This window comes from Pungitius pungitius, chromosome 21 (genome assembly GCF_949316345.1).
Source record: "Pungitius pungitius chromosome 21, fPunPun2.1, whole genome shotgun sequence".
Lineage (NCBI taxonomy): Eukaryota > Metazoa > Chordata > Actinopteri > Perciformes > Gasterosteidae > Pungitius > Pungitius pungitius.
The window spans coordinates 16338401-16365387 of NC_084920.1; the positions used below are offsets into that span (position 1 = coordinate 16338401).

General features: G+C 47.0%; 4 protein-coding genes and 1 non-coding gene across 7 annotated transcripts; 4 read left to right on the top strand and 1 right to left on the bottom strand.

Annotated features, from left to right (window-relative positions):
- The first annotated feature begins 865 nt into the window (after nucleotides 1-865).
- Nucleotides 866-979, top strand: LOC119213442 (U5 spliceosomal RNA). The gene has a single exon (XR_005119897.2). It is a non-coding gene; the product is annotated as a U5 spliceosomal RNA (small nuclear RNA).
- An 866-nt stretch (nucleotides 980-1845) lies between these two features.
- On the top strand, nucleotides 1846-8908 carry trim8b (tripartite motif containing 8b). Of its 2 annotated transcripts, XM_037464374.2 has the most exons (6): nucleotides 1846-3086; nucleotides 3548-4333; nucleotides 6211-6306; nucleotides 6393-6658; nucleotides 6753-6868; nucleotides 6949-8908. In XM_037464374.2, exons 2-6 carry the CDS (start codon nucleotides 3728-3730, stop codon nucleotides 7641-7643), a joined length of 1779 nt encoding a protein of 592 aa, XP_037320271.2. In that variant the 5' UTR covers nucleotides 1846-3086; nucleotides 3548-3727; the 3' UTR covers nucleotides 7644-8908. The 2 variants fall into 2 exon arrangements, with proteins under 2 accessions (XP_037320271.2, XP_037320270.2); XM_037464373.2 differs by having other exon boundaries at nucleotides 1846-4333.
- A 1698-nt stretch (nucleotides 8909-10606) lies between these two features.
- arl3b (ADP ribosylation factor like GTPase 3b) lies at nucleotides 10607-13085 on the bottom strand. The gene is made up of 6 exons (XM_037464392.2): nucleotides 12957-13085; nucleotides 12348-12491; nucleotides 12141-12257; nucleotides 11996-12046; nucleotides 11659-11844; nucleotides 10607-11559 (listed from the first exon to the last, which is right to left on the bottom strand). The coding sequence occupies exons 1-6, from the start codon at nucleotides 12957-12959 to the stop codon at nucleotides 11512-11514; spliced, it is 549 nt and encodes a 182-aa protein (XP_037320289.1). The 5' UTR covers nucleotides 12960-13085; the 3' UTR covers nucleotides 10607-11511.
- A 9-nt stretch (nucleotides 13086-13094) lies between these two features.
- On the top strand, nucleotides 13095-17629 carry sfxn2 (sideroflexin 2). 2 transcript variants are annotated; one of them, XM_037464388.2, is made up of 12 exons: nucleotides 13095-13332; nucleotides 14309-14548; nucleotides 14644-14814; nucleotides 14909-15007; nucleotides 15535-15610; nucleotides 16213-16298; nucleotides 16420-16480; nucleotides 16567-16633; nucleotides 16711-16760; nucleotides 16837-16886; nucleotides 16971-17018; nucleotides 17129-17629. In XM_037464388.2, the coding sequence occupies exons 2-12, from the start codon at nucleotides 14394-14396 to the stop codon at nucleotides 17226-17228; spliced, it is 963 nt and encodes a 320-aa protein (XP_037320285.2). In that variant the 5' UTR covers nucleotides 13095-13332; nucleotides 14309-14393; the 3' UTR covers nucleotides 17229-17629. The 2 variants fall into 2 exon arrangements, with proteins under 2 accessions (XP_037320285.2, XP_037320286.2); XM_037464389.2 differs by having other exon boundaries at nucleotides 14386-14548.
- A 499-nt stretch (nucleotides 17630-18128) lies between these two features.
- Nucleotides 18129-24678, top strand: timp2a (TIMP metallopeptidase inhibitor 2a). The gene is made up of 5 exons (XM_037464391.2): nucleotides 18129-18524; nucleotides 21506-21606; nucleotides 21691-21799; nucleotides 22586-22710; nucleotides 22974-24678. The coding sequence occupies exons 1-5, from the start codon at nucleotides 18395-18397 to the stop codon at nucleotides 23169-23171; spliced, it is 663 nt and encodes a 220-aa protein (XP_037320288.1). The 5' UTR covers nucleotides 18129-18394; the 3' UTR covers nucleotides 23172-24678.
- Nucleotides 24679-26987: the final 2309 nt, after the last annotated feature.

Consider the following 26987-nt stretch of genomic DNA (forward strand, 5'->3'; position numbering starts at 1 on the left):
AGACTCACAAATAAACATATTTATTATATCTGGTTTCATTTTCCATGTCATAATAAGATTTTTCAGTGCGAATTTTAGGAGGAATGGAGAGTTCCTCTTCAGCCACAGGGAGTCGTTGTCCTGCAGTAAATCTGTAGAATCGGACTCCTTCCACTGCGATCATATACTAATGATGTATTTGCAATGATCATGTACAAATACTAATCCATCGTGTTTAAATGGGTTGTTCGCGCATAGAGAAGCAAACGGGTCAAAGGAACACTGGAAGCCGCGGGTGAAGCGCTGTACTCCCAGCATGCATTGCGTCACAACTTCAGACAAAGCGAAACAATTGTGCTAATATGTTACAATCATCACGTGATCTGCATGACTCCACGTTCTCGTAAGGAGACTCGACTACAACTCAGATGTTTAAATAGGTTCAACATTTCCCTCCTTATTTTTCCTTAAAGGATACCAGCTCAGTGTGAGAAGGGGGCGGGTCCTTCTAAAACTATTAATTATAAATAGAAACTTGTGAAAGATTAAAGGAATTAACATGCCCGTTTGGTGGTATGTTTCATTTTAAAGCCATGTTTTTGTTTTAAATCAACGAAAATAATAGACAGAAGGGAATGACTTGAATTTGTCACCGACCGGGCTCCCGTCATGCATTGCGCCGGAGCGCGGCTCACTAACCAATCTTAAATTAACGTGTATAGTGTTGTTTTTTAAATGAAATAAATCGTGCTGCTGTGTATCAGCGTGTCGTTATTTGCACATGATGTGACCTCCGATGTTGGATTTGTGAAACCGGCGTGAAACCGTCACTCAAAGTGGTTTCACTGGGAATGACTTCCGTCCTTGTGATCGCTTTCCAGTCAGATCACTCTTGGTTCTCTTCAGATCGCATAAATCTTTCGCCTTTTACTAAAGATTTCCGTGGAGAGGATCAATAAGAGTATAACTCAATTTTTTGATGCCCTGCGCAAGCGGGGCTTCCTTTAACTGTGAAAATAAATAATGTTATCCGAGCGGGACCAACAAGGGTCCCTCCATAAAGTGTTATATTATTGTGTTTATATATTTCGCTGAAAAACATACTGATGCAACGGCATGGGGAGCATCCAGAGCCCCCAACACACGCAGTGAACCTGAGTAAGGTTCCGTTCCTCCCCGGTTCGTCCCACAGCTCCTCCCGGTTAAAACGTGACACACGCCAGGTCTGTGACAGGTCACGTGACGGTGGCATTGATACGGGAGGAGGGAGGGGACGGCCGATGTTGCCGAGAAGCTGCCTGATTCATACCGGAAGCTTGGTAGTTCAGCTTCAGAATAAAGCTCAAATATTGTAGCGTTAATCCAAACCCTTTGTGTTGAGACATAAATAAACCATTGTTTTCCGCAAAAGAAAGAAATACTTTTGCACACAGAAAATAATTTTCTGTGTACATTTTGTAATGGACTTAATAAACAGCTGAAAATTGAATTGGCCCTGGAAGAACTGGGATCCCACCATGCTGCAGAAACATTCCAGCCTCCTACATTTTGCTCTCATTGACCACAATCCTTGAACATATTAAACCAGATGTCTCAAACTGGTATTCCTCACATATTTATATTTATATATACTGAAATAGAACTTGGAAAGTAAAATTGTTGTTGTGCATAACCTAAATCACCAGCCTTAACTCTAAGGCAGCAGTAATACATACTTTAATTTTACGTTTTTTTATATGTGATGTTTCTGGAACATTACTTCCACGTTAGTGTGTATTGTGCATTGTATTGCTATAGTTGTTTAAGGTTTCACATATTTAAGTTCCATCATAAACTGCGGTTTTATTTTGAAAAGCTTCGACGGAAGCGGTTGGCCTCCCCGGATGTGTGGACGCTGGTCCGTGAGTCCGGTCCAGCTCGCCTGCATTCCTCCTCTCTCTCTAATGCCTGACCGATAGCGATAGCGACAGAGACAAGAAGGGGGGGCACCGATTATTACTCTCCACCGTGTTGGGCTGTAAAGAAGCAGCCGACTCCCCGGACTCACCGAGCGGGGGAGGCCACGAACGAACCGCCTCGTCGACGCCGCTACGGTTCGGACCTACAAAAACTACCGCAAAAAGCCTTTTTTCCCTCCCTCAAATAGTGACGGGACTTTGCCGTTAACGCGCCCGTGAAGCTCGGCCACCGAGAAGCGGCTCCGGTGAAACGGCCTCTTTACGGCGGAAGCCTCCCGGTTTCTCTCCTTTTTGTCCTTTTTTTAAACGAGGATTCGCAAGATGGCTGATGACAGCTCGCCGTAACGAGGACAGACGCGACGTCCCCTTTAAGACCAGGAGGGACTCGATTTTAGTATTTTACTTAAAACATAAAAAACATGGCGGCTGTTTGGAATAAACGGAGCGCGTAGCGGAGCCTCGGCCTCCTTCCCGGCTCCCCCTCTGCCTCCTTCCCGGCTCCCCCTCGGCCTCCTTCCCGGCTCCCCCTCGGCCTCCTTCCCGGCTCCTCTGCTGTGGTTCAGGTCTCCGCGATATGTGACGTCTGACGTCATTTAACCCACAGAAGGAAGTAGAAAATAATGTTGTCGGCTAAATGCTGAGTGGAGCGAGGTGGAGGCCGAAGTGGACCCCAGCTGGACGGAGTCCTTCTAATCGTTGTCTGAGGAGACGTTTGATCGATGTGGGGGGGGGGGCAGAGACCCAAACATTCCTGCGGATCCTTAAAAGCCTTTGTGCTGTGCGCAGGATCGCGACCCGACCATTACACCGATTAGCTATGCAGCAAACGGGCTCCGACGCGACGGTGCTTCTCTATGTTTTAATGAGATTATAAAGCCTTTGTTGTGTCGACACAAACCCCGGTAAAGGGGGGGGGAGGAAAAGCCCCCGCCGAGGCCTTGTGTTCAGATATGCACGGATCCTCCGCCACTGGAGCCGCTTTCACGGTAAATAACGCGCTTCTAAACAGGCGGTAGTGGAGCGGACGGGTTCGGCCCCGGTCCGGACGTGCAGTGGGATCCAAGCTGGAGGCTCCTCGGATTCTTTATTCGTGATTCCAGCGGACAAAAGCGTCGGGATTAGTGACGGAATCAGGCTCCTGGAGCTCAGGTACCAACCGGCTCCGGTTGTTGTTGTTGTTTGAGGCTCTTTGTGAATAGTAATCAGGGGTGTGGACCGGGCTGGATCAGCCCCGGTGGTCATAATCCTCTGAGTGAAGGAAGCTCTGGAGGTAAAGCAGAGAAAAGGATCAGGTGTCTTTCTCCTCCGAGATGGATTCACCTCGTGATCATAAAGGTCATCGTGTAGATGCTTAACTTCTCTGTGCCTTGCCTGCATCTCATTGTTTACTGCAGGCTTTTAGCTTCCTGTAGGCCTGTGGACATCCAGGAGGCCCTGTGTGTGTCTGTGTGTGTGTGAGATTCAGAGCTCGGTTTACTGTAATCTGTCGTCAGCTGTGTGTGTGTTGAAATCACCACTGTGTTGTCATCTTTGCCGACGCCTTCTCTGCTCAAATATTCTGGAATTTGCCTTCATGCTGCAGCAATAAGCAATATTGTGTTCCCTGTCAGGTGGTCTCGTCTTAGTCTGGTCACAAAGGTTAAAATATCCAAACCGATCTTTCAGAGGACGTCATTTGGGTTTAAAAAACAAAACAATTGTTGCCATCAAAACCCGCTTTTTGGGAGCCGGGCGTCCTGCGAGCTGCGAGGGGCCTGAAGGTCCGGTCGACGTGGGGAACCCGACGGTGTATGCCTGCTCGCACCATGATGACCTCTGACATGGCGGAGACGTGGAGGAACTGTTTCGAGGAGGAGCTCATCTGCCCCATCTGCCTGCACGTCTTCTCCGATCCCATCCAGCTGCCCTGCAAGCACAACTTCTGCCGGGGCTGCATCAGCGAGGCCTGGGCCAAGGAGTCCTCGCTGGCCCGCTGCCCCGAGTGCAACCACGCGTACGCCCAGAAGCCCAGCCTGGAGAAGAACCACAAGCTGTCCAACATCGTGGAGAAGTACAACGCCCTGAGCGTGGAGAAGCCCGCCGCGCCGGCGCTGCAGTGCATCCTGTGCCGCCGAGGCCCCCCGCTCCCCGCCGTGAAGGTGTGCCTGCGCTGCAACGCCCCGTGCTGCCAGTCCCACGTCCAGACCCACCTGCAGCAGCCCTGCTCGGCCCTCGGCCACCTGCTGGTGGAGGCGGAGGCGGTGAAGGCCTGGACCTGCCTGCAGCACGACGAGTACCGGCTGTACCACTGCGAGGCCGAGCAGACGGCCGTGTGCCAGTACTGCTGCTTCGCCCGCTGCCACCCGAGCCACGGCCACGCCGTCACCGACGTGGAGCTGAGGCGCAACGACATCAGGGTACGTTAGATCCACGTGTACGTACATGGCATCGATGGCTCTTTATGGAAGAGGATGCTAGTGTTTGATCATCTGTGGGAAACTCAGATGGACATTTTACTGATCAATAGACAGTCTGGTGATGGATAACCAGCGGCTGTGTCCCTGTTTCACCGCTGATCAATAAGCAATAAGTATAATTAATCATTAAGTACCAAAAGGAAGCTTCACACTGAGCTCATTTTGTACCCAGAACAAAGAGTGTATTATTCTATTAGAATTGAGCCAAATAAAAGCCCACTAAGGGGAGATTTAGGTACCATCGTGTTTAACTGGAACCCATTTTGTTCATCTTTTTGTTGATCTTGTGCATTTTTCCGTTGTGATGGACTCCGTCTGTTGGAATGACAAACAATGCAGCCGAGGGTGGAACAATGAGGGGCCCTCAGAGGGCCTTATCTCCCCAGCACAGGTGCATCCTAGCAGAGAGGGGGAGGGAGAGAGAGGGGGGGGGGGGGGGAGCTGTGGGCAAAGGGGGGTTAAAGCGATTCGTTGCCTGGTTCTGTTCTTGGTTCTTTACTATAAACCTCTTCCTTCCTGGAGGGTTTGGTTCGGCCAGAGGTCAGATCCCCCCCCCCCCCCCCCCCCCCCTCTCTTTAGGTGTTGGCTGTGTCATGCTACGGAGCCGCTATGACTCAGCTTTATGTGGAGTTAATCGGGTGCCTGGGGCTCGGGGGGGGGGGGGGGGCGACTCTCAGAGCTTCACACCCTCACAGCAGACATTTTGACATCACAGTGCAGGTGACATTGGTGACATTAGTGATGGCTCAGGTGAATATTGTGTCACAGTTACACAGCATCCACAACACCAGGAGCTCCATCAGGTGGAATGCGGCCCCCCACTAATGTTACTAGTCTTTGAGGTCAGAAGGTCAAAACACCATCTCCATCCCCATCAAGCCTGTTCACCGCCGTGGTTGTGTCGTCCATATTGACTGCCCCCCTACCATGCCGCCCCCCCCCCCCCCAACTAAATTCACCTCCACTCCAGGTGAGTACGCCCTCTGGCCCTGCTCTCCTCTCTGATGGAAAATATGGTAACAAAGAGCACCCTACTGCTCCTAATACCCCCCCCCCCCCCTCTAAACTGTATTTACAGTGTGTAATATGTAATTGATATTCACAGATTATATACATATTAAAAATAAAAAGACGAGAGTTACAGGGTTAATTTTGAGCAAATATTCAAATATTTTCTGTTTTCAGCTTCCCAAATGTGAAGATTTGCTTCTTTTGTTTATCTTCAATGGCATTTTTTGATGAAGCAAATTTACATTTGAGAAACTAAAAAATAAGGATTGTATTTTTTTATTCAACCAGAAGTGAAACCGATTAATTGATGATGAAAATAAACATTAATTGCAGCCTGACTCAGGTTTGTGACTAAATACTAATATATATATATATATATATATATTTATATAATACTGGTGTTCTCACAAAGGCTGAACTCTTCATTTGAATCTACATCATTTTGGTACTTAAACATTAACCATTAAATGTTGATGGTTCATATAACTCATTAAATATTAACAACACAGCGATCAGCAGATCGTTGGTTCTGTCATACGGAGCCATTCACTACGTTATTTCATTTATTTGGACCTAAAGGGGACCCGGAGAGGCCTCCTGGTTCTGGTCTGAGATGACCCACACCTTTTCTGCAGACCTCTAGTCCTCGCTCTCCAGAACAAACACAGAATAGCTGTCGGTTGCCATGACGGCGCACCCTCCCACACGTGTGTTGGGACTAAATGAACCGGGTCAATGAGGAGGGGAGGAGATGCTCGCTGAGGTCCCAACCTCCCAAAAGCTGACGGCTCTCTCTCTCCTCACAGCAAAGCCTGTTGAGGCAGCAGGAGCGCGTGGAGGAACGAGTGCAGGAGATCGAGGAGCAGCTGTGCAAACTCGACTCTGACAAGTGTGTGGTGGAGGTACGTTTCAACCCAACTGCAGACATCTTCAGCGCCTCGTGATGCAGAGAGACAGCAGGTGTGTGTGTGTGTGTGTGTGTGTACAGGACCGGGTGTGTGAGCTCAAGGAGGAGGTGCGTCTGCAGTACCAGCGGATGCACCAGCTCCTGGAGGAGGATCTCGGCAGGACACTGGAGGCTCTGGACCGGGCTCAGGCTCGGTTCTGCCAGGAGAACGCGGCCCAGGTTTTAGCGCTGGGCGAGCAGCGCCACGAGGCCCAGAAGCTGCTGAGCTCCATCCACACGGCCTTCAGCAAGGCGGAGGAACTGAGCTTCATGAAGAACACCAAGCCTGTTAAGATCCTCACTGACAGGTGAGGCCTCTCTCAATGGACTCTTCCTTTTTAGTGTTCTTTTGCCAGTGGGTCCAAGCTGATGTTGGACTGCATGGCGCTTGTTTGTTGGCAGGTCTCAGACCTGTGTGGGCAGCAGCCTCCCGCCGTACAAAGTGGGGAATCTCAACTCCAAACTATTCCTCTCTGAAATCTCAAAGAGAGAGAAGAGCTTGAAGAGAATGCTAGAAGGTACGGATCTCCCCAAACGCCTTGAATCAAGGACCAGGAGGTGTTTGTGTTTGTTTTTCACGTCTTGTCTCTTCTCTCAGCCCCCCTCACCCCTCCCTCCACCTTCCTGCAGTCTGTTCCTGCGCATCCCAGCGGTCAGAGCGCTGCTTCTGGAGCAGAGAAACGGAAACATTCCACGGCCTTCCCAGAGGGAAATGGGAGCGTCGGAAAGATGGCCACATCGGGCTTCAAGGACTCCTCTTCCTCCTCCTCCTCCTCCTCGTCAGCCAAACAGCCCTACCTGGGCTCCGGCCCGGCCTCCGGAGAAGGTCAGTCCACCAATCAGCAGCCTCTCGGCCCCTGCGGCCCGCCGCACATGAGCGAGAGCGGCGGGACAGGAAGCGCCGGCGGCTCCCTGACCAGCCACCATTCGGCCTCCGTGTTCGGCTCCTCCCACTTCCCCCCCGGGGGCAGCAGCTCCTCCCACTCCTCCCAGCAGGCCGTGCTGCCTCAGTACGGCGGGCGTAAGATCCTGGTGTGCACCATGGATAACTGCTACTGCTCCGGGGTGCCCTCGGTGTCGGGGCACCGCGGGCACCCCCCCTACCCGCGCTCGGGCTCCTTCCCCTGGGTCAGCACCCAGGACTACCCCCCTCCCCCCGGCCTGGCCTCCGGGGGGCCGTCCATGCAGGGCTTGGCAGTGAGGGACTGGATCGACGCCTCGCAGACGCACAGACATGCTGATTTCTACGGGCTGTATGGGCAGCCCTCCACAAAGCACTATGTCACCAGTTAACCCAGTGGAGCCTCACTGGGACAGAGACAAATAGCACACCGTTACTGCTAAAGGGTTCTAGGATACACACCATAAGATATTGAGACGTAAACACACACACACACACACACACTGATCTAGAACATGTACACACACTTTCGGAGGCAGGGTTGATCTCGTTTTTCTTCTTTGTTTCTTCATTTTGTTCCATGTGGTGTATTAACGGTAAAGAGCAACACGCTCACTCTGGCACATCCCAGCTCAGTGTTTCACTCCCACACAACATGCAGCATTTTTTATTTATAGAGCAGAAGATGAACTTTTATTGGAGGCTGCTCACTGACGCTAAAGGAAACCCAGATGAAAGCGTGCAGTGTTTAGCGCCTCCATGTTTCCCTCATAACCCCCCCTCTAGTTGTACTGAGATCAATTGCCTTATGTTATTATTATTAGCATCATTATTTCTGCCCAGCTCACTTTGATAGATCCTTTTTAAAGAGGGACATTTGTCTCTGGTTTCCATCGTCATGGCACCGCTTCCCTTCTTTGCTGAGTTCAGGGACGGATCGCACGGCTTGAACACAAAATGCTCTTCCACGGAACTCCCACAATGCACTTGTGGGCGCCTTGTTATGCCTGGACTGCAGATGCTGTCCCACTAAGGAACACTGGAGCTGCATCTGAAGGTGCCGGTTCGCCCTGGCCCACAGAGTTCAGAGGATTGGGCCCTTGTTCCTAGTAGGCTCCTCCTGCTATCAGGCTTCCCACAGGACATCCGATCTTCTGACAAAGACTGTTTGCATTTAGTACTTTGGGACACCTGTAGGTCTCCTGCTTGTCTAGAGAGAGACTTTAATCCTAGAGGACAAACCAAACCAATCAAGCATCTGGAGGATCTGATGATGCTGTAATTGTACTTCCTGCAGGGCAAAGATGTCACTTCCTCTCAATAAGCACACAAGCTCTTAGCTTCCTGTTTGCAGCTGAAATCATGCAAGGAAGAGTTTTTTTATAGCACTCAAGAGAAGAACAATGGGTGTAAAAATGTATGCCGTTTTAAAAATGAGTGTATGGAAGAAAAGAAGGTCGGGAGGATTTTTTTCATCTACTTTTTCTAAAAGAACAAGACTTTGTCATCGTCCTAAAAAGGATCCGTTCCAACAGTCGACATGAAGAGAAACAACATCAACATAAAAAAAATTATCTTTTTTTGTAAATATTTTGTGAAATGGAAAAATGACCGACGTGATTTAGAGAAAGGTTCCAAATAAACAAACAAATTTAAACTGGGCTCTGGTGTCGTTTCTGTGCAAATCCCATTTTTCCTCTTCATTTAAGGTCCGAGGGTGGTGACATTATTTGGTTAATGTGCATTTTGCAGCAGAATCAACTTTAAGTCTTCATAGAAACGCTGCTGCTCTTTGGGAAGAAACTCGCTGTTTTCCTGATGTCTTAGATTGAATTGGAGTGATAACTTAAAATAATATTAAAGCTAAAACAAACATGACCGTTCTATACAGCGTTCATGTCTACATCAAGTTTGTAATTCCAACACAAACTCAACTTTTAAATGAATTCCTGACAAAAACCAAAACCTAATGTTGGAACGCTAGCAGCTGTTGGTCGTCAGCAGCTTTCGATCAATGAAGAGAGGAGAAGAAGCTCAGGAGGCCCCTCGTATCTCCTGCAGAGGAAACAGGATGATTGACAGGTTGCACTGAAGCACAGATTCAGTAGAGGAAAGATGTAAGAAGGAAGACTTAATGACCGACGCTTACTCCGAGACTTGGACGTGAAGATTGATTCCATAGCAGCTGCTTAGCTTAGCTTAGCTTAGCTTAGCATAGAGACTGGAAAGAAGGAGGAGGAACTGGCCTGTTTCCTGGTATTGGGATTTGAGTTAATAAACAGTAAACCCTTTCTACAAAGTACACCAAATACGACACAAACCCAACCTACAAGCACGTATTCCTTTCAGGGCCCTCGTGTTTCTCTCACTTAGTGGCTCGTGAGAATTGTTACTAAAGGTTAAAGACTCAAAATGAGGCGCATCACTGCATTGTGTGTTTGTGGGAGGAGAGGAAGCCTCGACAATGAGGATCATTGTGAGCGAAGAAGAGGCCTTTTTGCAGGTCTCCTGTGAATCATTCTCCATGTGAAGAAATAAAACCACATGTTTTGTGCGGTCCTTTACCATTAAACGTGTAAAAGCGACACATGGCTCCTCAATGCTTCTTTGAGGCAGCTGTTAGTCGCTTTGATTTGAAATGAAGCAGAAGTTTTGGAACTGATTGTCGGAGATAAAAACCTGAGCTCAAACCTCAAAACATTCACTGCTTTGCATCCAATTTGCAGGATAAACATCTAGTACTTTTTAGGACTTCAGGGATCTTTCAGTTCTGACTTATTATTCTAATCAGCTGCATGAAATGCACGTGTCTCTAATCTATGACAACGCTTCATATTATACGCTCACATGTTCTCTAAAGTCAAACTAACCACAATCAAATCAAAAGTACTGTAACTTCATCTTATTCACACAGTGGACACGATGCATTTCATACTTTGTAGACTGCTGCCCTTGACAACCATTAAACTTTAGCTATGAATGTCTCCTGAGGCAGTGAAATAATTCATTGTAACTGTAAAGGTGAACAAAACGCAGTCAAACCTTTAGACGTCTTAAAAGTCTACTCTCACAAGTTGAGAGCAATTTAATCCAAAAGGTGTTTCATTTTGAATGATGTCCAGTACCTGAAGGCTTGATGGTTAGAATGTTTCAAATGCAACATTCGTTCTTTATTCAACCTGGAGCATGACGTCACAGCGCTACACGCCTTCCAGTACGTTTCCTCCCTCTAATTAATGCGCTTCAGCCTGCTGCCCCCCACAGAGGCCTCTCCCCCCCGAGCTCCATGGCTGTCATCAACAGCTGACTTCACCTGCTGCGCCGCCTTTGACCACGAGAGCCTGGAACGCAACTCGACGATTTCAGAATTTATTGTCATTTTATTTCCATACAGTACCTTTAATTCTGGACAGATTACATTCAAGAATATCAAAAGCAAAACGAGTGAATCCCTCCACAAACCCAGAGAAGACAAAGACCTGGGACGTACGTCCACGTAAAGCGTGGTTACAAATCTGCATGTGTTAGATATGCAAAGGTTATAGACTACAAAGTACAGCAGGGTAACAAATACTCTATAACATGTGCGTAACATGACATACAACCAAAGGGACGAGCTATTTACACTTGATCCAAAAATGTAGTTCCTCTAAAGCATTTCATCTCATTTTATACATATTAACATGTACAGTATTGTTCTTTAGTGGGAAGAGTTGGAATTGTTTGTCCAACATCTTTTAGGTCTCACACACATCTACGCTCTACTTCACCATAAATAACACGATTACAAAAATATACCTCACTTCAAACAGAGCCATCGTGATATAAAGCAAACAGCACAACCTGGATGAATAGAATGGGGAGGGGGCAGAGGGGGGGGGTTGGTTTAATGGCTGAGGGGGCAACAGGCCGTGGATGGCCTCTGGCTTTGGTTGTGACTGTAAAGGTGACGTGGGGAGTCAGGGGGGAGGAGGGAGAGATCCTGGCATGGGTTCCCTTTGAAGACGAACCGCCCCCCCTCTGTGTGGGGGCCAGTGCAGGAAGATGTGCTGAGATTAGTGCAGACAGTTAAAAACTCCAGGTCCTTGTTGATTAGTCGTGTGTTTACATTCACAGGTACATCCCATGGGACTAAGGCTCAGTAGGGTGCAATGTGTGTGCTGCTGCTGCTGCTGCTGATGATGATGATGATGCTGCTGCTGCTGCTGATGATGATGATGATGATGCTGCGCTCCTTGTTGTTCCTCCAGAGAAGCAAAGCTATTTTTTCTTGGAGTTGACGCTCTTACACACCCAGTTCATGCCCTCCTGAATGGGGGTTGAGAATAGAGCAGCGTGGTGAGAAGAAGAAAACAAACCTCAGAAGATGAAAGCTAAAAACAATTCAAGCTCCACCCGGACGCTCACCTGAATCCCTTCACCTGTGAGGGCGGAGCAGGACTGGATCTGCCACATGCGATCCCGGATGGTGTGCAGATTGAGACCCTCTGCGATCTCGGAGGCGGGGGCCGCCGTCAGCAGGTCCTGCTTGTTTGCAAAGATCAGCACAGGAACGCCGCTCAACTTCTCCTCATCCAACAACTCGGCCAGCTCCTGCCAACAAGCACACACACCAATGGCCGTGCTATTAGAACAACTTCATAGGAAGAAGTAAAACCTTGAATATTTTGGTTTATTTAATAGTTAACTTACAATACTTTCAATATAAGACTTAAAAACAATATGTTACATTTCTGGTTTTTACCTGACCCGTCTCCTCAAATCTCTTCCTGTCAGCACTGTCAATGACATAAATCTGAAAGCAATGGAAGTTTCCTGTTAGCATGTGCAGCAGGTCCTCAGTGTGACAACAGGGACTTCTCCCAGATAAACAGATCCAAATCTCTTACCAGAACATCAGTGTTTTCAAAGTAGTTTCTCCAGTACGGCCTGATCTTCCGCTGGCCTCCAATGTCCCAAACATTGAGTTTGAAACCCTGAGACTGGACGCTCTTTATGTTGAATCCCTGGTACAGAACAAAACATAAAGCAACGGGTCGGAGGGGGACGTGGTTCTGTTCGGTCTCATCATCTCGTAACAGAACCGCCCTGTGTACCTGCGTGGGGGTGATGTGGCTGATGTCCTCAGATGCCAGCTGTTTGAGCAAAGTGGTCTTCCCACCGTTGTCCAACCCCAGCAGCAGAATCCTAACCTCCTGGTCCGGTGTGCTCTTTAGCTTCCGCAGGATGGACAGCAATCCCTGCAGGAACCAACACAGTGAAAAGCGCGATGTTGCTGTGGCGGAGGGAGACTCATCCCTTCATCCCTTCATCCCTTCACCCCCCCGGCTTCCTCTCATACGGGCCCCGCTTATGAAGATGTGCAAACACTCCGCTAACGGCCCCACGACGTGGTGACCCGTAAGTAGTTTAGTCACGTCAACTTCTTTGGGTTCGCTGAACGTCGTGGGCTGCTCACGTACTCGGACGCTAGGCCTTTTCAGGCTAGTTATCGGCACGCAAACAGGAGCTAACGGCAGCTAACGTGCTAAGCTAATCTCCCCTGATAACCGAACGATGCCACAAGGCAGCTTTAAGCTTTTCCTCGGCGAGTAGCGAAAAATCCCAAATGTTTTCAAATGATCGTTTTCCTAATGTGAAATAGGTTCATATTCAGCGATGTATTAACAGTTAATAGCTAATTACTACGACAGAATTAAACTCACCATCTTGTTGCCTTCTCTCCTGGAGACGCCGCCGAGGGTTACTAAGGGGTGTGACGTCAGACGTACAGTTACGTAAAAAACTGCGACAGCAGCCTACATATGGAGGGAGTTCCGTGAGCTTCCTGCTAAATGCTAACTGCTAACTGCTAAACATATGCAGTGCCCGGAGAAGCTACAGCTGTTTCGAGCATTTTTTCTGTTTTAATCAGCAAACCCGTAAATTAACCCTCCGGTAGTGGTGTCACGTGGGCAGCGGCCCGGCCCGTGATTGGAGGACGGTGTTCTTCATGCACACGTCCTCGCTGTTCTACAAGAGCACGTTTGATTCCCTGACAGCTCGCTCCGGGGAAAAGGGTCGAGGGGGGGTCTCCCAGAGGTACGTTAACGTTATTCCGTGTACACTGAAAGATTCGCAGATCTCGGTGCGTGTTTTATTGCTTTATTGCTTCCTGCAGAATCGGCCGGTAGCTCCGGTTGAGAGTTGCATCACACAAAGCTCCTTCTGACACGTTTCTACTGCAGTTGGACGAAGGTCTCCGTGGAGCCTTTGAACAGTTGTATTTCAGGGGGTGTCATTTGGTGCTTTTAGTAAATGTAGGTGATGATAACGCAGCGGCCTTCAGATCCACTTCCTCTGGACTTAAACCTAACCATCATGTAGCAGACAGTGATCCTTGATCATGGCTTTCCTGCCCAAAAAATACATTTAATAAACGTCCAACAAACAAAATACATCTAATTTAAAAATGTTGGATGGACAAAACCAAGAAACTTTGCAGTTTTCAGCTCTGGGAAATTGTTGTGTGCATTTTTCAGTATTTGCAACCAATCACAAAAACAACTAGTTGTAAATATAATGTAATTGTTCTTTACAGTAGTAAATAACACTAAATAAGTGCTATGTGAGGGTGGGACGTGTGGACAGGTTCTGGTTCATCTACCAGGAGGTGGTCAATGATTTCTGATGGAAGAGTTTGTTTGTTCAGGGTTGTTTTGGCGATGTTGTTCAAACAGAACTTTAGGCTTCTTCTACAATTCACATTGTTGTTGTTTGTAATAAACTACAAACCCTAAATATATTTTATGGTCCTCTAAGATTTAAATGTGGAGCATTTTTGCTAAAAAAATACTGTAAACCATTCATTATCAAACACACAAGGAGAAATAGTCTGACCTTCTCTGATTTAAACATTTGTTAATGTTGTATCAGCTTAAACCAGGACTGTCTAGTTTGACATAATGATCCATAACATCTATTGATTAACTACTGATGTTTCTCTGCAGTTGCAGCCAAGCTGGTCTCTCCTTCTTTCATCAACGCATTTTTCATCCATTGTGTTGTTTTTGTGCAGGTTTGGACCAAAGCTGCAGAGGAAACTAGAACACTTTGACTTTTCTTCTTAATGCATTAAGTGGGGGCTGATTTTAGGAACCACGATGGATTCGAGGTCATTCGACGTCGACGCGCCGCGATGGGATCAGTCGACGTTCATGGGCCGACTCAATCACTTCTTCAACGTCACGGACTGGAGAACCGTGGTGCTGCCCGACTCGCGCCTGGATGAGGCCAAAGCTTTAGTAGCACAATGCAGGTAAATCTGACACAAGTACACTAGTAGTAGTATATTCCCTTTTTCTATCTGGAGTTTTGTAATTTCTCTTCTAACTGCTCCTTGCACGCGTTCAGGGGGGGCTCCGTCCCTCCCGGCACCACCGAGGAGCAGCTCCACTACGCCAAGAAGCTGTACGACTCGGCCTTCCACCCCGACACCGGGGACCGCATGAACCTCATCGGCCGCATGTCCTTCCAGGTGCCCGGAGGCATGGCCATCACCGGCTTCATGCTGCAGTTCTACAGGTAGCGCGGGGGCCAGCTGGGGGGGCAGCTGGGGGGGCCGCATTGTCCCACTGGTTTCACAGGGGGAAGCTTCTCATAACTGTCTGTTTTCTAGAACAGTGCCTGCTGTGGTGTTCTGGCAGTGGGTGAATCAGTCCTTCAACGCTTTGGTCAACTACACGAACCGTAACGCCGCCTCCCCCATCACCCCCAAGTAAGGAGGTCTCAGACCTCGTTAGGACCAGCTGGTGGAAGCTTCACGTTAAGGCCGTGGCAGCTCATTCTGTTATTAAAGCACTTTCACATCATCTCTTTTAGTCAAAGTAAGTTGGTTTCATCACAAAACACAGCAATTAAGCCTAATAATATATTAATAATATATATATATATAATTAATATATCATATATAAGGCTATGTTAAGTCTTTTTTCACTTTTAGAAAAAGAGGAAACAATGAAAACTTTATATAAAACCACATCAATAGCAGGAATGTGATTACTATTGATCAGGACCCTGCTGGGCACAAACACCCTTTTGCTCCGTGGTGAAGTTGATGGGGAATGTTTTCATGTATTCTCTGTGAGGAGGACGGGTCCATTGTTCAAGACTTCAAAGCGCAACAGCTTTGTCTTTTAATTCAATGGTGCAGCCTGAGAAAATAAAAGTGTTCCTGCTTAATGTCGTCAAAATGTTTCCCCTGTTGACCTTTACACCGTGGACCCCTCCTGCCGTCTCTCTCAGGCAGATTGGGGTGGCCTACGTCACCGCGACCAGCACCGCGTTGGCAACCGCAGTGGGACTCAACCTCTACACAAAGGTGCACGCACACACACACATGCACATACACACACACACACATACATTACACACATTACACACATTGTGAATACTTGGATGTTTCCCTTGAAATGCAGTAGTTTTTCTGCATGTATGTATTTATCCTGAGACCTTCTATATTATGCAAAGTGACTGTCTTTACCCACCAGGCGTATCTCTCCATGTGCCCTCATTGTCCTCATTAACATCAGGATGCATCTGCATTTTCATCATAAATAAATAAATAGGTCTGTATGGATTTCTGCAGACGTAGCGTGTTTTAACATCTGCATCTGCACACACTTTTATTACATTTCACTGCTCTCCTCTTGCAGGGCGTCTAACGCCATCTCCTGGAAACTTCCAACATGATGGAAAATCTAGAGCTGGGAGCAATTAGGATGAAGTTTAAATGACATTTTCACTCAAAAGTCCCTAAAAGTGGGACCAATTTGAATGGAGCTTTCTAAAACCTGCTTTTATTTCCTCCCTTGTTGAATCCTCCTCGCCCCTCTGGATTTAGATGTTTGAGATGTTTCAGGTCCATCACGTGCAGTAAGTGTGACGATGGTAAAGTCAGACTCGGTGTCTTGTGTCCTGCAGAAAGCTCCTCCTCTCGTGGCTCGCTGGGTCCCGTTTGCAGCCGTGGCCTCTGCAAACTGCGTCAACGTCCCCATGATGAGACAACAGTAAGCTTCTCCAGACGGTTCTAGAGCTCATGTGGACGCCAACTTTCTGTCTCACCACGTGAAACAACCGTTAAATTACTGTACAGCATTTTACACTCACTTCCACTTTCTGTATTTTCAGGGAAATTCTGAACGGTATTGCAGTCACGGACGAGAATGGCAACAAACTGGGCCACTCCACGGTAACGTCTTCATTGGTTCATTTACAAATGAACTCGGCGGTTTTCCTTCACGGCTCATAACGTGTCTTTAAACGGTGTTTGTGCAGAGAGCAGCGGTGAAAGGCATCACGCAGGTGGTCGTCTCTCGGATCACGATGGCTGCACCAGGCATGAGTACGCAGAGAAGCCTCGTACTATAGAGAGTTACCCTGTGCCCCCCCCCCCCTAACCTCCATCTTCTCTTCTATCAGTCATCCTGCCCATCATCATGCAGAGGATGGAAAAATACAAGTTCATGCAGGTTGGTCCTTGATTACCTTCATCAACAACCTTCATCAAATGTGCTGCGTCATCAAACCCGTTGTGTCCTTCCACAGAGAATCACGGTTCTCCACGGGCCCCTTCAGGTCCTGTTGGTGGGAGGGTTGTAAGTGAAGAGGCCAACGGCACGTTTTAATGAGCTCACCGGGTTTATCGGGATAAAAATGACTTTGTTTTCTCTTTTCTAAAGTTTGGTCTTCATGGTGCCGGCTGCCTGCTCCCTGTTCCCTCAGAGATGGTATCCAACCTCTTTCTATTCTTTCCCCTGTTGATCATGTAGCGTGAGGACTAGGAGTTATGAATGATTATTGAATGGTTTCTTCTCTTTTCTCTGCATCGTCCCATCAGCTCGATGGACGTGTCCAAGCTGGAGCCCCAGCTGAGAGACTCCATCGTGTCTCGCTATGGAGACGCTGTACAACGCGTCTACTTCAACAAAGGCCTCTGAGGCCGCTCGCCACGCTGGATCAAATAAAGATGTGGTTGCGTAACAATTCTTCATTTTCTAATTATTCCGAGATCAGCCAGGCCCCTTATTTCTTATCCATTTAGTCGGTTTGAACCATGTTAATCCATTAAACCGACACCTCTGTAGCGTCGCCTCTCTGGAAAGTACCTCCGTAAGTTTGTCCTTCGTGACTCTTTGGTTGGCTTTCTGTTTACAATCTGTGCCTTTGTCAAAGGGAGAAACTACACTGCTGTAATCCTTTAAAGCAGAAAAATCCTTCTATGCAAGTTTTGTGCGATTGAGAAGTCGAGGATCCTGCCCTCTTTATTAGAGAGGTTCATGTGTGTCACACAGTCATCAGTGGAAGCTGGAATAAAACCACAAGTATTTGGAATGTTGAATGTAGTTTTTCTTTTTTACTAAACTGTATGTGATGTGGTGAGATGTAGGCAACATAAGCATCATATGCATGAACAAATTGGTACATTTTTGGTTGTCTTCAATGAAATGAGGAAGTGGTGCAAAAATACTCCGTTACATTTAAATTATGTATTTATTATGAAATATTGGACAATTTGCGAAATAATTCAGAGTACAACAGTAAACCTTGAGGAGTGCAACGTGGCATCATATAGAAATACTAAAATGTTCTACAACAGAGTAGCTTACTAAAAAAAAATATTAAAAAAAATCCACTACAGACAAAATGAAGTAAATCTACATGACAGTGAAAGCATTATTTCATTAGTTTAATTAAAATTAAAACAAACGATCAAACCGTCTCTATATATACACCTTATAATTAAATGAAATGTAGTATTTCTGTATGTAGAAGTGTGTGAGCGTAAACTAAAGGGCGGGTGGAGGCAGCGCCCCCCCCCGGCCGGGTCGGTACCGCCGGGAGGAGGAGCTGCGACGTTCCGCTTTATAAAAGCGCCTCGATCCCAGAAATCAAAGCCTCCCTGAAGACAGACAGCTGCGGACTTGAGTGAAGCCTCAGAAACACCCGTTAAACCGGAGCTGCGCGCGCGGACCCCCGGTGTCGCGCTCGTTCTGTCGACCCGGTTTCTGTCAAACGAGAAAACCAGGAGCTGCGCAGCTGGACCGAACGAAGAGGCCCAGAAGGACCAAACTTCGCGATCGGTGTTTCATTAAGAAAAACAACAATGCCGTTTTCCGTTAACGGCGTCCTGTGCGCGCTCGCGCTGCTGCTGCTGTGGCGCGCGGAGGAGCTCGCGGAGGCGTGCAGCTGCGCTCCGGTTCACCCGCAGCAGGCGTTCTGCAACGCCGACGTGGGTGAGTGACGTCACAGAACTGGACCGCCGCCGCTGCTGCTGCTGTTGTTGTGTTTGTTGTTGTTTACCTGTCCCGTGATGACGCAACGGGCTCCTGCGCAGCTACCGAGAGGCCTCCAGGTCGCTCACTATCACACGCACGCACTTCATTGTCATGTCACGTTAACATCGATGCATCAAGTCGCCAAATGGGAAGCACACAATAAAAATGACACACACGCACGCGCACGCACGCACGCTCCTAAAGATACACGTTAACGTCCCACAAGGAGTTAAACGCGCACCTGTTAACGTGTCGTTATATCAGCTGGATGGCTCTAGATTTAATTGTCAAATTTCAGTTGACGTCACTGTCACCTACGCCGTGCACGATGCCTTGTGTGTGCGCGTGTGTGCGCGTGTGCGTGCGTGTGTGTGTTCACCTCTCAGCTGCTCCGGAACCGAGCGGCGGCAACGTGGCACAAGAGAAGAGACGAGGAGGGAAAGCGCAGGGAGGAGGACGGGGATGGAGAATGTGAAGGCATCTCTTTTGTTTTGTTTTTTTATAGGAGGGGGGCGGGGCGGGGGGGGGAGGGGTCAAACCACACCGCAAGCTTTCCTCTTATTATTTTATTCCCAGTTTCTTCCTGTGAGGAGTGGTGCTGGGAGGAATTACAGGAATGCTGCTGGGGTTTTCCACACACACACACACACACACACACACACTACTTACAGATGACATAAAAGCCACGGTCCAGAATATGATGACTTCCACCTTTGATTCTCTTGTGGGAGAGACGCTGCTAAAGAGTAACTTCTGATGGCGGCGTGTATTTCTGTTCCGTGTGCTCATGTTGTCTTTAAAGCGAGGATGAGTCAACACAGCGAGGGATGTGACACACAATGGTGGTTGTGCGTTGGCGGTTTTGGGGTGGAGCTGAGGAGGAGTACAGCGGGTTGTGTGGTTGCCCACAACGTGCACGTAGGCAACAACAAACCGTTATGTGGGCTAAGGATCTTGGTATTTGTTTTGGGGAATATGGCATCGACACACACACACACACACACACACACACACACATATACACACACGTGCAGAGACCAGCATCCTCTCCTCATATAAATCTGTTGGCAGCAAACTTAAGCTGCATTATAGTTGACATTTGAAGGAGCAGCTTTTAGTAGAAAAAGCTCAGCAGACTGAGGCTGGTAAACGTAGTGAAACATTTAGACTGCATCCATCACACAAGTTTTAGACCCAACTTTGGTCAGTAAAATGATTCCCTTGTGATGCGTTGATCCAACAATCCAGAGCGTTTGATGGGTTCAGAGGTCACGAGGCCGGTGGAGGCTTTGTATCTGGTGAAGGACCGGTTTGACAGAAGAACGTCTGGACCAACCACATCAGGGATGTGGTGGGATTGAATGGGGGGGGCACTTAGGATGTGGTGTGTTTCCAGCAGGGTTTGCATGGAAAACATTGCGTAGTGTGTGTGTGTGTGTGTGTGTGTGTGGATTCGTTCTTCCTGATGCTGCTGTGAAGGATGTTGATGAATTGCAAGAATCAAAGAAGATCTGCAGTTTGTTTTCGTAGATTTTAAAGCCGACACGTTTCATACACCCTCAGTCACATGACCAGCTTTAAGCAGAACTCTGCATCACCTCATCATGCTTAAAGGTGTCTCTGGCCAGTGCTAAAAGGTCGAAGGCCGATGCTTCTTCACTGGAGACCACCTCCACCTTCAGTGTGCACGTCACGCTGTGGGTGGATTGTTCCTCACAAACCATCGTTTCATGTCATTGTAGAAATAAAACTGGACAGAAATAAACCTCCCCTTCCTCCGGAAAAATGTGTAATAAGAGTCGTCATAGTTACATGTGAAGGAAAGCATTGCACACAAGGAGCAGAAGAACCGAGAGACGTGTGTGTGTGTGTGTGTGTGTGTGTACTTGTCTACTGTTCTTTTTTTACTTTAGTTTTGTCTCGATTGCTCATTTTTTCCACTCTGAATAAATGCACCCAAAGTGTTGCAGCTTAATGTGGTTTAATGTCGTCCATTAAAACACATTAAGCTGCACACGTGGTGAGAAACATGTCTCTCTGTCTCTCTGTCTCTGTGTCTGTGTCTGTCTGTGTCTCTGTGTCTCTGTGTCTGTGTCTCTGTGTCTCTGTGTCTCTGTCTCTCTGTCTCTGTGTCTGTGTCTCTGTGTCTCTGTCTCTCTGTCTCTGTGTCTCTGTGTCTCTGTGTCTGTGTCTGTCTGTGTCTCTGTGTCTGTCTGTGTCTCTGTGTCTCTGTGTCTGTGTCTCTGTGTCTGTCTCTGTGTCTCTGTCTCTGTGTCTGTGTCTGTGTCTCTGTGTCTCTGTCTCTCTGTCTCTGTGTCTCTGTGTCTCTGTGTCTGTGTCTGTGTGTCTGTGTCTGTCTCTGTGTCTCTGTGTCTGTCTCTGTGTCTCTCTGTCTCTGTGTCTCTGTGTCTCTGTGTCTCTCTGTCTCTGTGTCTCTCTGTCTCTGTGTCTCTCTGTGTCTCTGTCTCTGTGTCTCTGTGTCTCTGTGTCTCTGTGTCTCTCTGTCTCTGTGTCTCTCTGTCTCTGTGTCTCTGTGTCTCTCTGTCTCTGCATGTTGACCATAAAGGTCTACTCCTATTTGTTCATTCTGCTCCTCGTTGGAAGCAGGACGCTTGGTGACGTCAGTTGATGTGTCTCATGTGGTTTTGGACCTAATGGGATCCCTTGGTTGGGACGCTGTGGGACTGACCTTTTCTCTCTTGGCCTTCGATGTGAAGAACATTTAAAGCTAAATTGTTCTTCAATTTGACAATATGCTGCTTTTCTCTCTTTGACCTTTGACCAAACAGATTTTCTTTGTCAGTAGTAGTAATAAGACGACACCTTGGGACCCATTCTGAATATTTTGTAGACCAAAAACCAGCAAACCTCTTTTTTTTGATGGGGGGGTCATGTGAGGCTGTGAAATCTTACGCCGCGTCCTGCTGTTTCTCCAACAGTGATCCGAGCAAAGGTGGTGGGAGTGAGAGAGGTGAATTCTGGGAATGATGTCTACGGGAACCCCATCAAGAGGATCCAGTATGAGATCAAACAGATCAAGGTAAGACCCCCCCCCCCACTGACCAGGAGGATCCACCCGACGCCTCCTCGTATTTTGACCTTTTGACCTGTGGTTTTGATCCAGATGTTCAAGGGGCCCACCCGGGACATGGAGGCGGTCTTCACTGCTCCCATGTCTGCTGTCTGTGGCGTCACGCTGGATGTCGACGGCAAGAAGGAGTACCTGATCTCAGGTGTGTAGCTTTCTGAGCTTTGGCCTCGAGACAAAACTGAAATGTTGAAACAGGAAACAGATATCAACTCCAGCCGTGAGGTTGGATGAAGACTAAACCGTCCGTTCAGGGTGTGGGACGAGGCGTGTGTCTGTTATTATGGGTAATGATCTGCTGCTGACTGAAGCCTGGAGACACGGAGCCACCTTGTCTGCTGCGTACGTTCTCCTGAGAGAGAACGTCGTCTACATCTCGATGCTCAACGGGATCATGAAATGAGAATAAAATGCTCTACACGATAACAGCCTCTTGTAGTTGGATGACTTGGTGACCCTCTTACGAGGTCACAGGAGGGTGACTAAAGCGCTTTGAGCACGCTGCTAGGTTCATTTGCTGTAAAAACCCAATCCAGCTCTCCACCAGAGACAGAATGTTTAAGGCGGCTGGTATTGTGACTGAAAGCAGCAAAGTGATGATGTCATGCGTGCTCTGGTTTCCCCATCGCAGACAGAAGTGCAGCCGCAAATGCGGCCCTAATTACACATTTGTAGGAAGAGGAACTGCTGAGGCGAGCGTTTCATCTCTCAGCCCCACTCCAGCAGTGGGGAAGGGGGACCGTTAACTTTCTGCAGACCGGGGCTTCTTTTTAAATCCTCCAGTGGGAGGAAGCCGCTCCCGTCTGCGAGGACTAGGACGTGGTGACCTCAGCAGATCTGCAAATCCAGTTGAAATATCTTGTTGTTTTGACTGGTGCCGGTGGAACATCAGCAGGTCACACAGATGTCAACATGTATGTATGTATTGCAGGCAAAGCCGAGGCCGACGGGAGCATGCACGTGACCCTGTGTGATTACATCATGCTCTGGGACTCCTTGAGCAACACCCAGAAGAAGGGGCTCAGCCAGCGCTACGAGATGGGCTGCGAATGCAAGGTACGATCCAGGAGAGAACTCTCAGCAAGAGTTTTTCTTCTGACAAAATGTCAAAAAGTGAGGATCATTCATGTCCTACTGGAGCCTTTTTCTTGAAGTTACCCTCCTTTTTTGTCAGAAACACAACTTCTAGCTCCTCTCTCTTGTTTAATGTCTCATTGGAATAAAGGTCCACATGTTCTTTGGAGGGGAAGCTGCAGCAGGAGCTCCACCAGACTCCTCTGGGAACAGGTTAGCCTCACAGTGTGGGTGTCTCTCTGCAGATTGTGCGCTGCCCCACGCTGCCCTGCGAGATCTCGGCCCCTGAGGAGTGTCTGTGGACGGACCTGATGATCGAGAAGCAGGTGCACGGGCGCCAGGCCAACCACTACGCCTGCGTCAAGAGGTCGGACGGCTCGTGCTCCTGGTACCGCGGCATCGCGTCGCCCAAGAAGGAGTTCCTGGACACCGACAACCCGTAGTCACGTGGCCCCGCCCACTGCGCCGCCGGCTGGGGAAACGCATGCAAACGATTCCATTGAAATTATAGATAACGTCATGCAAAGTGATTTTTGATTTTAGAAAATAAAAGGTAATGTGAGTGAAATTACCTGCCGGTCTGGAAACAACCTTCAGCCTCTCTTTGTATTGCAGCTTTACTTGAAGAGGCTCCGAGGTTGTTCTCACACGCGGCCTGTCGTAACATCAGGAGACATAGACTGGTCGAGTGATGATGTCACTTCCTCCTGAGGCTGGCTTCAGGAGGAAATAAAATTCTGGGTGAGACGGGGCACTTCCTGCCCGCTCTCACCAATCGATCCCCGATCAGCTGATCATTCGTTACCCATCGCGTTCCTACTTTTATTACCTCATTCTCCATTTTATTCCAAAGCCAAATTCCAAGTTGCCTTTTCTTTAAATGATTGTCTCGCTCTCTCTGAACTCTTCTTCTCTGCTGGGAACCGTTTGGCCCAAAACTCAATTAACTGTTTGCTTCACAAACATCTCGTCTGGTTTCTTTGGATGAAACTCGTGTGGTGATTTGTCGCCTCACTGGACCAGTCTATACGAGCCCTCTGACTCCCAACCTGCTCCTGAGCTCCAACGCGTCCCAAATCCAACCTCCTTCACCTCTTGTTCATCCTCGTTGTCCCCACGATGTAGCTGTACAGTCCCTATGCATTCACGTGTTACTGGATGATTATCATTTACTGCATTAGAACTAGATTTGCACTTTTTGAGGATGCGTCCAGTAAAGACTGATGTGACAGATCCACCTCTGGTGCAGAGTTCTCCTACTTTGTGCTTTTATTCTTGCTCTCTTTGTCATAACACATAGTATTCTAGTACTAGTCTATACACACAGAATAGTACCTGCAAGCAAAGAAAAACCGTGTGAGGCCATTTAAGGAATCTTTTTACAGATCTTATGTGTGAAAGACAAACAAAAAAAGCGCTTTGTTGGATGTTATTTCAGTGTCTTTGTATTGTCTGTTGATTGTAAACAGCAGCTTCCTGATTGGCCAGTATATTCTCACAGACCAATCATTTCATCAGAAATAAGGTCTTTACACGCTTAATGTTCGCTTTGACTGCTCCTTGAAGTTATTAAAGATTTATCGCCGTTATAGAAAGCTAAACAAAGTTACCCAATCCAAGTTTACAGTGCTGTTTTATACACCTCGAGCTACATCTACAAAATACTATCTATGTGATGGAGTATTAGAGGCATAATTTAAAAGTAAACCTTTCCTTTTCCATTAGATTTTTGGCAGTGTTCTCATTATACCTGTAATGATTTTGTTTGTCCTTGGTGAGAAGGTCCTCTTGCGCTGGGGTAACGTGAGGGAGATTACACCTTATGGGAAAGGAGTAGAGAGTTCCTTGTGTGAATAGAAGACTGTGCATGTGTTTGATGCTTTGTGTAAGTCCGGCCAAAGGACAAAATATTCAGTATTATCAAATAAAAACCACACCTTTTAAAAAGAATAGCTGCCTGTGTGAGTCTTATTGGGTCAAGTGGTGCCGGATGGAGTCAAAGCTTCAAAGAACAAACATATAGTCCATATAGTCAATGCGTTACTTAAACCCAGATGTGGAGATGTTGGTAAATTGTTGCTGCGTTTGTTACTTAAATCAAAGACGTAAGACAGGACGAGGAAATGGATGTCCATAAATGTCAGAAGGAAAGGTGAAGACCACTAAAGTTTTTACTGTTCATCTGGAAACGTCTGACCTGAAGTGGCCTTTCATTGTGATATTAGTTAAAAAACATTGAATTGTTCCACATCTTTTCTCTGGGTATTTATACAATTTGATGTTTTAGTTGAGTTGGGATCCGTAGAAGCAGTGACTTTACTTCTGAAAGTCTACACTCTGGATTCTAAAATATGTATTTAAACGTATTTAAACCTTCGTTTGATTGGAGTGAAGAGCTTGTGCTTGGAGAAAAATACTCAAAAAGATGTAGAAACTTAACAAGGAAAAGATGTGATAAATGTGCAGTCAGTTGGTCCTGTGTTCATTCTAGTTGTAATAAACCTTCAGTGTTCACTCCTCCCCAAACTGAGATGTTACCGTGTCACAGGGAAGCATTTTAATGATGAAATCTGCATGAATTAGTTATGCAAAAGCTGCAGTTGATGTAAACAATGCTTGCAGCTGTGATGCCACGCTGTGGCCCCCAGGGGGCCCAACAGCCTCCTCCTGCTCCAGCAAGGAGCTCCTCAAGTCAATGTTCTACCACTCTGATCTATGGAGATGTTTCAGAACCTCGCTTTTCTTTACAGCTCAAATACAGAAGAGCATAAGAAATAGAGAAATCCAGCCAGACATAAACTACCGATATGCATTATATACGGAGAAGAAGTATTATTCAACTTCATTAAAAGAACCCGACAGTGTAGAAATACTTACTGAAGGTTCTGTGTTTCAGTCCAAATATTCCTAAAGACAGTACCTTCACAGCTGATCCCATTGCAAAGTGGTCTCCATTAGAATTATTCATTTGATATTATTGAAATTCGTGAAAAAAATGTTGAGTAAAGAAAAGTGAAAAGATACTTTGTCTAAAAATGTCATCGCAAGAAAAGTAATTAAAAAAGTCATGTAATGAATGCTGTGTTGTTTTTTTGATTTTTATTTCCAGAGGACATTGGCTTTGATATCAAGAACAAAAGCCTGCATCAAATGGAAATATGACATTTTTTTAAATAGAGGATATTTGTCAGTTACATTTCAGTCAAAGGAGGAAACATCACAGATGCTCGACCCGAGCCCAGTGAGCCTTTAAATGAGCAATGAGCTGAAGGGACTCTGTTCCTTACATGAAAAGATGGAGACTTTCTTCTCCTCTTACATGCTGGGCTTTTTCTTTGTGGTTGTCATGGCAACGTATTTAAGTAATGAGAAGGTGAACAGAAGCTTGAATCATCTCAGAATCAAACATGTTGAAGCAAGCGAGGTTTTCTCCTTGTGGTTTGACATCATGACAATAAGAGATGGATGTTTTCTTCACTTTCAGCATGTAAACTAAATCCACCCAGGAATTGGTTAATAAAATAGGACAATTGACTGATGACCAGTTTCAGATCAACTTAGTGTTATTTTATAAGTTGTAAACATGGAATGGGTTCTGGTGTATGTTCATTAATTTAATACATTCAAATAATATGATAAATGTAGAAATTATGTCTGCATTGTGAAGACTTTGATACTTTGAGTTTTCCCAGAATACATCTGTTCTATTTATTGATTTGAGAATTGACATCGCACCATCTATTCACTGACTTTTCATATATATCTATATAGACGTATAACTTAAATCTTGCAAAGCCACACAATGCTGTCAAAGTTGAACAGAGAAGACATTCAGGAGTGTGAGGTCAACAGAAAGAGGTCAACTCTACGGAGAAAGGAGGAGAAATGATCTAATCAAAGACTCAAATAGATGTAATGAGTAGCAGAAATAAATGGAGTGATGCCAATAGGAAAGGTCGTGCAAAGGAGGTCAGATTCAGGTAAGAACAAGAGGCTCAGAGGCAGGAGTTACAAAACAAAAAGGGCCCTTTAATAACAAGGTCAAGCTGCACAGGATGACCCCCTCATCACCTCCCTTCTCTGTGAGTTCCTTGTCTTCTGGTGGCAGAAGGACCAGGTCCATAATCCCATGGACCTGTGAGGCCGATGCTCGTAGCCACATGGATATCGTACATCTAGAGGTGGGTCTGAAGGAGCAACGGACAATGCATGTGTTTCTACTACCGCCCATACAGCTACTTAAATAAGTACATTATTAA